At 38.5% G+C, this 13544-nt stretch overlaps 1 protein-coding gene and 1 pseudogene across 1 annotated transcript in view; both read right to left on the bottom strand.

The window, feature by feature from the left end:
- Positions 1-13544, bottom strand: part of GPR156 (G protein-coupled receptor 156) — a 107790-nt gene that overhangs the window by 69557 nt on the left and 24689 nt on the right. The window contains exons 2-3 of the mRNA XM_003795090.3: positions 5553-6005; positions 5212-5348 (exon numbers count right to left, since the gene is read on the bottom strand). Coding sequence (XP_003795138.1) covers positions 5212-5348; positions 5553-5648 — 233 coding nt within the window. The 5' untranslated portion in view covers positions 5649-6005. The remainder of the gene's footprint in view (positions 1-5211; positions 5349-5552; positions 6006-13544) is intronic.
- Positions 1254-1897, bottom strand: LOC105887461 (annotated as a pseudogene).

Below are 13544 nucleotides of genomic sequence, written 5' to 3'. Positions count from 1 at the left end.
CCATTTTATCTGACCATACACTGACATTTTTGTACTTGAAAAGGGCATTTATACTAACATTGTATTTTAAATGTAAAAATATACATGTAGACCTATTTAATTTCCCAAGTGACTTCAGTCATACAAACATGATTTAGAGAAGAGATTCTAAAATTTTAGAGTGAAATGGTATGTGCAGATTTACACTTCTAGTTCAACTAGGGTAAAACTCAAGAGCATGTTACAGAATTTATACTTAAATTCTCTAAGAAGTTAAGCAATAGGATTTATCCCCAAACTTTATGAAGCAGCTTTCTCAAATAAAATGTTAGTAAAATGAATCACTGAAAAGTTATATTCTTTTCTGAGACAGAGTCTTAAGCTGTCACCCTGGGTAGAGTGCTGTGGTGTCACAGCTCACAGCAATCTCAAACTCTTGGGCTTAAGTGATTCTCTTGCCTCAGCCTCCCAAGCAGCTGGAGTACAGGTGCCTGCCACAACATCTGGCTACTTTTTGGTTGTAGTTGTCATTGTTGTTTGGCAAGCCTGGGCTGGATTTGAACCCACCAGCTCCGGTGTAAGTGGCTGGCGCCCTAGCTGCTGAGCTACAGGCACCAAGTCAAAAGTTATATTTTCTTATTAACAAATATACCAATAGCCATTTCAGACTGCGAATGTGGACTGTTTTCTATTATATACAAGAAAATTAGACTCACTAACAAGAAATTTCTTGCAATACAAAAAGATAACAAATAATTAAAATATTTGTTTTATCATACAACCAAGCCATATAATTCACTTCCTAAAGTGTCTGAAATGATTAGAAATTGTGGCACTTTCTTTTGTATAAAACCCTTTCCTCTTCATAAAACCCTGAGGTGAAAGGTTATTAATATAATAGAACTGGAACCACAATTCTTCTCATTTCTATATTAAATTGTAACTAGGTTTTTAAAAATTTATAAAGAAATGTGTCAACTTCTAAAGCAGCTCTGTACAGTTTTCAACAAAATTATTTCCAGATCAACTGAGTCAAAGGGCCTAAAATGATCTTATTAAAAAAAGTGTCTTGGGCTGTGCCTATGGCTCAGTGGGTAGGGCACCAGCCCAATATACCGAGGGTGGCGGGTTCAAACCCAGCCCTAGCCAAACTGCAACAAAAAAATAGCCAGGCATTGTAGAGGGTGCCTGTAGTCCCAGCTACTTGGAAGGCTGAGTCAAGAGAATTGCCTAAGCCCAGGAGTTGGAAGTTGCTGTGAGCTGTGACACCATGGCACTCTACTGAGGGTGATTTAAAAAAAATGTCTTTTGAACACTCATTAGTATCAAGATGAGCACCATTTTCCACCTCTACTACTATCTCTTCTGTTACCATAGTCATGGCTCCAGCTAGTGTGATTTCTTCATAGAAGAAATCATCTCTGTTTCCTAGTCTATAATGATGGTCAGACCCATGATCACTGTAACGCTGTTCCTGGCTATAATGTCTAACTGCTAGGTAGGGATGAGAATTCTGTCGGCCTTTACCCTGTGATGCTGGTGTATCTTGGCACCACTGAGAGCTTGAAGACTGGTTAAAAGTATGATGTGATTGAACTGATGGTGAAAATCCTGATTGATCCAGAGGTGGAGAACCAAATTTTCCACCATAGGACATCTGTCTCAAAACACTATTCATCACTGCTTATCTCTGAAAACTTCCTGGAGAAGAGAAAGACCTCTGAATTATCTGTGATGGTGGAGTCATGTCCACAGTCCTTTCATATCTGCCGGTGGAAAAGCTGGAAAAGGAGCTCCTCTGTCACTTTAGTTTCAAGGTTGCCCACAGGGAGCGTGCAGTCCGCTTCCGCTGCCACACCCCCATCTCAGCATTTCCCCCTCCCTAGCCTGGCCCCAACTTCATCTTTTTAAGAGTTATTTTGGCTATTCTAGGTTTTCCATATTTTCATGGGAACTTTAGAATCTGCTTGCCAATGTATATATATTTTAAAAAAGAATGTGACAGTGATAGAGTCAAGTCTATAGATCAATTAGAGAGAATGATCATCTTAACAATATTGAGCCTTCCAAGCCATGAACACAGTATCTCCCTATTTGCTAATATTTAGGTTGTCTTTAATTCTCTCCGCAATGCTTGACAGTTTTCAGTGTGTAAGTATTTCACATTGTTAGATTTTTCATAAATATTTCATTCTATGCTATTTATTGTGAATGATACTGCTTTTAATTTGACTTTTCAATTGTTTGTTATTAGTATATAGAAATACAGTTGAGTTTTGTACATTGATCTTGTATCCTACAACCCTGCTAAACTCATTTATTAGTTTTAGTAGTTTGTTTTTTGTTTGTTTTGAGACAGAGTCTTGCTGTCTCCCTGGCTGGAGTGCTCCAGTATGATCATAACTCACAGCAACCTCAAACTCCTGGGCTCAAGTGATCTTCCTGCCTCAGCCTTCCCAGTAGCTGGACTACTTATTCAAAATGCAATACCTACTACTGTATTTAAACATTGTTGTATTATTTTTATGACTGAACTTAAATATTGTTGTATTATTTTTATTTTGTTAAAATATTTTCCTTCCTCTTGCATGCACACATGTGTGCATATATACACACATAGTCACAAATTCAGAGATCCTAGAACTAGAACTGGAATGGAATAACACATCCAACTATAATGCTGCATCCTTGAACAGATTTTATTGTTCAATAAAGCACTTTCAAAACTGAGTTATTTTATCTTTCCTTGTCTGACCTTGTAAGCTACTTAATTATAGAACGCGTTTTTATTCACAGTGCCTTTTAATATTTTATTCTTTATGCCAAGTCATGCTCTCAGTGTAAACAAAACAGACAGCAAAATCTTTGATGGAGTGAAAGAAATATAGGTATTTCTACTATAATGCTGTGTATAGGTGCTCCTCTTTTAACAGCATATATAAATGCTTGATAAACCTTGCATTCTGCAAAACTGTTTATAAAAATAATGGGTTGTGGGAAAAAATAGAAGGTTATGACACTCAAAACATTTAGCTTTGTAACCAGAGTACTCATAAAATAATAATTATTCCAGCTAAACCACTATCATTCAGTATATGTCCACTATTATTTGGACCCAGGATCACAATTGATTTCTATACTTTTAAATCTCAAAATACAGATTCATGAGGGCATTCATCTATAATAGATAATATGGTCATCAAAATTAAAAATCTGCTGTGGATCTGTGCTTTCTGCAACAATCAATGGAAGTTTTTAAATATAAGGCAAATGTCTTTTCTGTTTCTTCGTCTATTCTTACAGCTTTATGTTAAAAGGAGGACACTAGTTCTTAGAGACATTAAATCAGCCACCACTTGCCCTCAGAGAAGGAACTGCTATAGTACTCTTAGCTTAAGACTTCCTTTTTCAACTGGAGAAAGCTTGCCTCTGAATGCTTTAAACCATTGATTTACTGAAGAAAAGTTACATATAAAACAATGACATATTTTCTTAAACCAACTATCACCAATTGAATATCAATTTGCATTATAGAAATGTGTTGCAGCTGAATGTACTCCATAGTTCTCTAACCTTGAAATGATGATTTTCCTAGTAATGTTCTTTTTTTTTTTTCTTTTTTAAGACAGTCTCAAGCTGTCACAGTGGGTAGAGTGCTGTGGCGTCACAGCTCACAGCAACCTCAAACTCTTGGGCTTAAGTGATTCTCTTGCCTCAGCCTCCCAAGTGGCTGGGACTACAGGCATCCGCCATAACGCCCAGCTATTTTTTTGTTGTTGCAGTTGTCATTGTTGTTTTAGCTGGCCCAGGCTGGGTTTGAACCTGCCAGCCTCAGTGTATGTGGCTGGCGCCCTACCCACTGAGCTATGAGCACTGCCCCATAATGTTCTTGACAGTAGCCACAGTTAGGATTTAAATCTCCTTCCTCCTATTCTCACTGAATGCACATTTACTGAACTCCTATTGTGTTCCAGAGTCTGTTCTAAATGCTGGAAACAGTGGAGAGCACAATAGGGCAGACAAGGTCCCTGTGTTCACAGACTTAACATTCTGAGGGGGGATGCGAATGACCAAGAAGTAAATCAATAAATATGGTAGTATCAGATTATACTTGATATACAGGGTGATAGAATGTGAAGTGAATGAGGAGATTGACTCTGGGTAGTGAGGCTACTTCTCTGAAGAGATGGTGCTGGAGCCAACACCCGTAAGATGAAAAGGAACTAGGCCTGGGAAGACCTGGGGAGACTGTCAGAGAGAAGAACAGGCATGGTAAGTATAAAGGCCTCTAGTTGGGAGTGAGCTTAGTGAGTTTGCAGAATAGCATGTAAGGTGGCGGGGGCAGCCTCTGGGTACACTCCAGTTGGAGTGCCACATGTCACCACTATGCTGAGGCTGACTCAGCAACCAAGTCACTGCTGTTCAACAACTGCATGTCCTCCATGCCTAAAATGGCACTCCCAAATGCTACTGACCAATCCACATCTGAGTGCCTAACCCATAGGCAATGGAGCACAACATGCTTTGTCACCACTCACCATAAGGCTGGAGTGGGCTGGATGTGTTTGAACGGTCTGAGAAAGTTGTTCCATCCAGCGAGTCAGTGGTGGGCCAAGAAGAGAGGGTAGAAACAGGGCTCATCAGGAGGCAGCCCACAAGCTGGGCAGGAAGAGGGCGGGGTGCTGGGGTAGGGGATGGGCCCTGAGAGGAGGATAAAATTACAGCCAAGGCATGAGTCTATAAATCTCTTTGGAAAAAGGTCACCTGGATTCACCTACTTTCTAGCCTCCAGAATTTTCTAGCAAATAGCCAGGCAGTAGAGATTCATTGTTTTTGCAGAATCTTTAATACCCCTGACTGGTTCCGTTGTGCTGTCTACAAACTTTTATGTTGCTTTGGTATCTTTCTCTACATGTCTTCATTTTTTAATACAAATGCTTCATCATCTCAGAAGGACTATATCTCCTTTTGGGGGAGAGACTTTCTTCATCTTCTTCTTCGGATTTCCTCCCAGTAGCTAGCCCAATACTGGGTTAGATCTTTCTGCTTCACAAGAGGGAACTTTACTGCAAGGCCAGACTATTTCAGGGGGAATTTCTCATGTAGCTTAATACCATGGTGAGAGACAAGCTTTGCTGACAGCAGCTAGCAGCTTGTAGTGCCAGATGATACCAGCAGTCTGGGTTTCAGACTGGCTATGGGCAGTGAGAAACCGGGCATGGGGCTGCTTACCTGTTCTTCCTGCAGCGAATTGTGAAGGCGAGAAAAAAAAGCATCAGTAGAAGTCCACAGCTGAGAAATGTCCAAACAATACCCAAGAGGACAGGAGATAATGAAGAGATGGTCTTACTGCTATGGTGGGAAGATGTCTGAGGACAGAATAAAGGGAAGTTGTTTGGAATGAAGGATTTTCCAATAGATCAAACAGGAACTGCCCCATCATCATCAAAGCTGGGAAATACATGTCCTGCTTGAGCAGTCCCTTCTCCTCCTCCTCCACCTCTTCCTCCCACTACAGCGACCACCACCACGTATGTCTGAGCAGTCCTGATACCCCATGGCTGCTTACTTACAATGGTTGTCTTGCAGAGATCATGAATGGGTCTTTGATCCAGCTCCTGGCTAGGAAAACTGTCACAAAATTCAGAGCAGTTTATTTCAGGCTCCATGTCACCACATGCCCCTCTTGGTGTGTGCTTATTCACAGTCTTGGTTATCCCCAAGTAGAGATGCAGATCTTGGACTAAAACACAAGAGCAACTCAAATCTTTTCTTCAGAGGCCTCATTTTGGATTGGTTCCTGGTTCAGAATTCAGAATGAACAACTCATCCAGGGGAAGGCAAAGGATTATTTCAGTAGGCTTCTTCATCAGACACCCTCCAGCATCCTTCAACTGGCCCCCCACCGCCAGTGCATACAACATGAGCAAGGAGTGGGCATCTTAGTAGCCATCAGGTTACACAAAGTGATGATTCTGGCTTACCACCAGATGGCAGTCACTGCTCCAAAGACTCCACATGGGTTCCTGAAAAAAAGGAAACAATAAAAACTGTTAAATAAATACACAGCCACACAAATGGTTTGTTACAGATGTTTTAAAATATTTTATACATTTTAATTATATACATTGTTATATATTACAAAGGTTTTAAATATTATATGTTTAAATAAAATATTTTAAGCCATTGTAATAATATGTTAAAAACAAAAATAAAGCATATCTAAAAATTACCAGGTAAAAACTCTGAAGTCTCCCTCTTCAACTCCTTTTTATGTCTGAACACTGTAAAAGCCTTAGATGCTTCCTTTCCCCCCTACTAGCAAACTCCCTAACCTTCCAAGAGCTCTCCATGCAGCTATGGCATAAGCTCTGTGTGATCCTGGGTGGCATGACCTCAGGTGCCTTGTACTGTCTCCATACACGGTCTGTCAGTCACTCTAGCTCTTGTTCTCTCAGTAAGTAGAGGAACATTCTATGTCTAATTAACTGGGGTCACAGTCAAGCCCTTTGCAAGAGTTTTTGTTGTTTGTTTTTAAAAGAGGTGACATAGGCTACTTTTGGGCAATAGGGAAAAACATTGAGGAGCTCTGGAAATTCCCACAGAGAGAGTGAGTGGCCAGAGAATGGTGTTTTTCTCAGAAGATGCTTGCAATATGAATATTGTGTTTAAAAAGAAGCTCAGTCTTGTAGAGCAAAGGTAGAAAAACACAAAGGCTCAAATTAGCACCAGTAGAAAAGAGACATATCCTACTTCTTTAAGGTAATCAATCCCTTAATAGAGAAAATAGATTAGAAATGTTACCAGTGGCAATTTAAAAGAGGATCCCACTTCTGCCTTGTGCTTTTGAAACAGCTTAGCACAGTTTTCTGTGATGATGGAGGAAAATTGGACAAGGCAAAAAGTATAAATTACTATTATTTCAGTAGCCACCAAAATTGGGCCCATATTTAAGCTAGAACAATAGTGACAGGTGTAGAATGCCATCTTTGGATTCTGTGTGCTTAGGCACAAACAATACAGCACCAGGTGCCGCCCATTCACTGGCCTCTCAGATGTTCCTGAATTATTTACCAGGTTCATTACAATGAAATCCCCAGACATCTAAAAGCCACTATCTCCTGTCAAGACATTTACATTCTTGCATAGACCGGTCAGATTACTGAATGCAAAATTAAGGAGCAAATATAAAAACCTATTTGCCATATTCATGATCTATGTGTATCTGACTTATTAAATATTAAAAAAATAAAACAAACAAAAATAAAGATCTTGAAAAATGTTCAAAAAAACCTATTTGCATTCTAATTTGGTTGAGATTTTAATTGATAAAAAGAATTTTTTTTCCTTTTAAAAAAGTTACATTTCCTATTATGCCTTCTAGCATATCACAAACCACAGGGAGGCCTATACTACATGAAGGATTGGAAGAAGATGTATTTTTCCTGTTTTGCCTTGTAATTGTATTGGCAAATGAGTACGCTTACATTTGAACCATTATTAATTTCATGTTTATATATCCTGATAGGGAAGAAATATGTATGTACATGTATTGATGTGTATATGTATATATAAAAAATCTCATTTTATTCTCACTATAGGAGTGTTATGTGACATAACAAGCATCGTTCCTCATTTTCAAATAAGGAAACTAAAGAGCAAGAAGTGGAGAACCCTGCTTGAAATCTGCAAAGGCAGGAATCTAGGAATTTACATTCCAAGGTCAATATCCTCCCAGTATATACTCCACATGGAGGAGACACAGGACTGACTTCTCCCACGAAGACATTAATGGTCTGTTGGGTTTCTCCAGCTTTAGGTCTAGGGCTGTGCTTCTGTGTGTTCCCTAGAGTATGGCATACTATAGCATATCTATGCCAGTGGTTTTCAACCACAGAATTTTGCACCATCAGGGGACATTTGGAAATGTCTGGAGACATTTGTGGTTGTCAAAATTGGGAAAAGGGTGCTATTCATATCCAGCAGATAAAGGCCAGGGGTGCTGTTAAATATCCTACAATTCACAAGGTGGTCCAAACAACAAAGAATTATCTGGCTCCCCAGTGTCAGTAGTTCTAGAGTTAAGAAATTCTGGCCAATAGTGGCAGGCACCTGTAGTCTGAGCTACTCAGGAGGCCAAGGCAAGAGAATCACTTAAGCCCAAGAATTCAAGGTTGCTGTGAGCTGTGACGCCATGGCATTCTACCAAGGGTGACATAGTGAGACTCTGTCTCAAGAAAAACAAAAAGAAACTCCGGTCAACACTGTGGATTCCAAAAGAGCTAACATAATCATAAGCTCAAATAATCTTTGAGAAATTTTGTGAACACGATGGGCCTGTTCATCTGAAAGTCCCAGGGAAGGCAACTCTGACTTGGGATAAATGTCTGACTATATTCTAAATGTCCCCTTGAATACTGAACTCAATGTCATGGAACTTTGAATGCCAGGCTCCCCATTAGTCCATGCACATCCAGTATAGAAACTTTATATACCATGACATAGGGCCCCCACATAGATCAAGCATTTAACTCCCAAGTTGGCAAACATTCAGAGATTCACGTGTGAGAATATGGTAAATAGCAATGACTCAGTTATTGACAGCAAAGAGTTAAATAGTTTTGAAAATTCTTGAGTGATTGGGAAAATAGGTGGAGAGTAGTCAGAGGGGGTAATGGTGACAGACACAGAATCCAAAGCACAAAGAGAAGGGTCTGCCAGGGCCTTCCAAAAGCAACCCTTCCGTCAGGTCCCCACATACAAAGTTTCTCAGGGTAAACTGTTCATGTCATAGAAAGTAGTGGACCCAAATTTATGCATGGTAATGACTGCAATTTGTTTGATAGAGATTATAAAATCCTGCCCAGTGATTAGGACCAGGCAAAAAAAAAAAAAAAAAAAAAACATGAAACTGCTATACTGTTTCCAAGTGTAAGATGGTAATTTATAGATTCATAACTCTCAACAGCCCTATTCCTCCCCCCCCAAAATCTCCCCTTTTATTCTGCATGTTATTTCTGGACATGGAAAAACTAAGCATACCACTACTGTCTTTTAACAAGTTTTGTTGTAATTAATAGAACTTTTGCTTTTGTCCATGAGGAATTAACGGCTATAGGAATTGCTTTCTCCTGTAAACAACATGAAAACCAGACAAAACATATGGAACAAGTCTTTTTAGGCATTGGATAACACATACCATAGGAATATGGTTTCTAAGAGATATTGCCTAGAAGTAGTTTCCAGGCCATAGAACCTGGAGGGAGAAACAGACAGAAACTTAAAATCTTCCTGAGATAAGGAGAATAGATTGGAGTTTGGGGAAGTTGAGGTGGCTAGATTTTTGTGGGGCAGAGTATAGACAAGAGAGATACAGGAGGCACTTTGAAAATCTGCAGGAGATTCCCTCAGTCTTTTACTGAGTACAAATATGGGCATGACTAAGAGGTAATTACTTGAAGTTGAAGAAATAACCACTGGTAGGCAGTAGCTGAATAATTTCCAGAGCTCTTAAGGAGCTGAGACTACTCTGTGTTCCCCTCAGCCAGAGTTGAGAGACCTCACAATAAACAAGACAATGTATAGAATTCTTAGAAAAACTAAGTCTTGTATGTGAAACTAAATTACCTCAACAATAGAGCCTATTCTGGATCTGCTTACATATTACTTAAAAGAAAATCTCAAAAGAACCAAGTGATCCACAAACAACAACATACAATTCAAAATGTCCAATATCCAATAAAAAATTATCAGGCATTCAATACACAACAAAAAAATGATGCATAACCAAAAATAAAAAAAAAAGATCAATAAAAATAAACACAGAAATAACAGAAATAACTATCACGCAGGACCCTGAGACAACTATTATAAACACGCTCCAGGATATAAAGCAAAACATTAATAAAATGAGGAGAGAAATTAAAGATATAAAGAAGACCCAAATAGAACTACCAGAAATAAGAATAATAAGAATACAATACCTAAAATAAAAAATATATCAGATTAGAAATATTGGTCAATTTAAAGATGTGGCAATAGAAAGTATCCAAAAGGAACTACAGAGAGAAAAATGACTAATAAAAATAAATATAGCCTCAGTAAACTTAGAACAATAGCAAGTGGCCTAACATATATGTAATAGGTGTTCCAGGGGGAAAAGAGCAGGAGGAGTAGAAAAAATACTTGAAAAAAGTAATGATCAAGGCTGTGCCTGTGGCTCAAGGAGTAGGGCACTGGCCCCATATACTGAAGGTGGTGGGTTCAAACCCAGGCTTGGCCAAAAAAAAAGACCAAATTTTTTCCATGTATGTTGAAAAGTATAAACTCACAAATGAAAGAAGCTCAACCTGTGCCCAGCAGAATAAACACTAAAAAACATAAAAGAAAGGCACATAATAATGACATTCCTAAAATGCAGAAATAAAGATAAAATTTTAGGAGCAGATTATGTACAGAGGAATAACAAAAACACTTACAACAGATTTTCCATCAAAATCTATGCAAACCAGAAGAGAATGGAATGATATCTTTCAAGTGGTACCAAAAAAAAAAGTCAACCCAAAATATAGTACCTACTAAAAATGTTTTTCAGAAATGCAGGTAAAATAAAGACATTCTCAGAAAAAATTTGAGTAATGCACCATAAAGAAATGTTAGAGGAAGGGCTTCAGGAAGAAATAAAATGATACCAGATGAAAATTTTGATCCATACAAAGGAATGAAGATTGTTCAAAATTGTATATATGAGTAAATATAAAAACTGTTTTTGTTATTTTTTTTAAAGCTATGCTTATAAACATGTACTTATTGGAAAATAACACATATACTGAATTCTCCTTTACATGCACAGCACCTATATTCTTTCATTTCTCACACACTATTGCCTTGCTTTCATTGCCAGTTGAGCTGCACCCTGCACTACCAACAAAAAACCAAATCACAACAGAGTTCTGGAGCTAGGAAGTGATGGGATGAATATATAAGGGTATAATAAATATATATTTGTGCAGAATTCCATGGTGACATCCCCCCTTTCCCCAAAAGTCTATTGCCAGTGATATTTATCCACTTAATAATTTTTTTTGTGAGCACCGACAATATGACAGGCACTATTCTAGGCACCTGGCATTCATTGGTGAACAAAATAAAAATCCCTACCTTTAAAGAATTTGTGCTCCAAAGGGAGTAACCAAACAATAATCAGTGGGCACAATACATAAATGAACAAAATAATGTTAAAGAGGGGAGGAACAAGATGGCAGACTAGAAGCAGCCTGCACTCACTACTCTCAAGTAGTGTTTGCATGTAGAGTTTTGCCCATGAATGGATCAAGGTTTGCATGTAGAGTTTTGCCCATGAATGGATCATCTTGATGAGAGCACTGTGAATTATCAGAGAAGTGTCTGGAGACACCCAAAGTGGGAGAGACTGGTGGGGTTATCTGCTCTGCAAGATTGGAAAGTACCTGGGAAATGAATCCACATACAGGGATGGGTTAGATGAGAGAACCCTGAAAGTCCTCACTTCCCCAGTGGACACTGCAACCAAAACTGTGAGGGGGTTCCTCCACCACAACAGGCCTTTAAATTGATGGAGGAGCTGCTTGAAGACAGTACAGCAGCATTACACTAGAGAGTGGGGACAGTGGGTTCTTGCCAGCTTATGATCTGAAGTTGCTGCAATGGACATCACTCTGTGCTCTTAACCCTACAGCACCAGGTCTGCAGAGGAGTCATCTCCACTGCAACTATCTACCCAATATCCCTGTTAGCCTAGAGCAGTCACTTTCACTTGCACTTTGACTAGGTGCTGTGCACCAGTCACCTCCCAGAAATTAGAGTAGAGCAGGTAAACAATAGCCCTCAGCATCTGCCACCACCATCTTGCCATCTTGATAGCAGAAGAACCTCAGAGTTTGAAGACAAAGCTTTTGAATTAACCTAGTCAGTAAAATATGCAGAAAATAATAAAGAAGAATAAACATTCAGAGAAATATGGAACCATGTGAAATGAACCAATATATGAATTATAGATGTCTCAGAGAGAAGAAGAAAAAAGTAAGAAGCATGGAAAACATATCCAAGGAAATTATTGAGGTGAATTTCCTTAGTATAATCATTGATTCAGATATCCAGATACATGATGGCCATCAAAGTCCAGGAAAATTCATAGCAAATAGAATATCTCCAAGACACACAATCATCATTCTGACCAAAGTCAAAATAAAGGAGAGAATTCTACATGCTGCAAGACAAAATAACTAATGTACAAAGCAAAGCCCATGAGGCTAATAGCAGACTTCTCAATGGAGTCCATCTTACAAGGCAAAAGAGATTGGGGCCTCATTTTTTGTCTTCTTGATTAAATAGAATCGCTGCCAGCCAAGAATTTTGTATCCTGCAAGACTAAGCTTCATAAATGATGGAATGATGGAGAAAAAAAGATCTTCCCAGACAAGCAAATACTAAGGGAATCTGTCAGTAGTAGTTATGCCCTACAGGAAATGCTCAAAAGCCACCAGTGTAAAAATACCCAAAAGATAAAGCTCATAGCTCTTTTAAGACAACAGCACAAGAAGGAAAAGAAAACAATAAAGTATCATCCAACATGATGAACAGAATAGTACCACACATATCAATACTAACACTTCTGTGAATGATATGAATGGCCTACTTGAAAGACATAGACTGGCTGAATGGATGAAAAAAACTAACCAACAATGTGTTGTCTTCAAGAAACACATCTAAACCACAAGGATTCACAGACTTAAAGTAAAGAGATGGAAAAAAATAATTCCATGCAAATGGAAACCAGAAGCAAGCAGGTACCCATACTCATATCAGATAAAATAGACTTTAAATTAACAATGGTCAAAACAAAGAATGAAAGAAAGAAAGAGATGGTCATTAAATAAGGGCAAAGGGAGCAACTCAACAAGAAGACATAACAATCCTATATATATGTGCACCTAATACAGGAGTTCCCAGATTCATAAAGAAAATTTTACTAGCCCTAAGCAAGCAAACAGTGGCATTTTAATTTCTTGGGACTTTAACACCCCACTGATAGAACTGGATAGATCATGGAAGCAGAAAATGAATAAAGAAACACTAGACTTAAAGAAGACTCTGGTACAAATGGACCTAACATGGATTTGCAGAACATCCTTCCCCCAAACAACTTAATATACATTCTTCCCATCAGTGCATGGGACATTTTCCAAGACTGATCATATCTTAGGCCACAAAACAAATCTCAGTAAATTAAAAAAATCAAAATCAGACCATGCTTCTTCTCAGAGCACAGTAGAATAAAACTAGAAATCAATCCCAAGAGAAACACACAAAATCTAAACAAAGTCACAGAAATTAAACAACTTGCTGCTGAACAATCCTTGCATCAGTGATGAAATAAAGATGGAAATCTAAAGATTCTTTGAACAGAATGACAAAGGGGACACAGGCTTTCAAAATCTATCTTATACACAGAAAATAATGCTAAAGTGAAAGTTCATGGCCTTAAAAGCCTATATCAGAAAGACAGAAAGATAAAGTTAACAACC

The sequence above is a fragment of the Otolemur garnettii genome, unplaced genomic scaffold (assembly GCF_000181295.1).
Source record: "Otolemur garnettii isolate 467f Iridium unplaced genomic scaffold, OtoGar3 scaffold00089, whole genome shotgun sequence".
In the NCBI taxonomy this organism is placed as follows: domain Eukaryota; kingdom Metazoa; phylum Chordata; class Mammalia; order Primates; family Galagidae; genus Otolemur; species Otolemur garnettii.
This window is presented reverse-complemented; position numbering and strand designations above follow the sequence as displayed.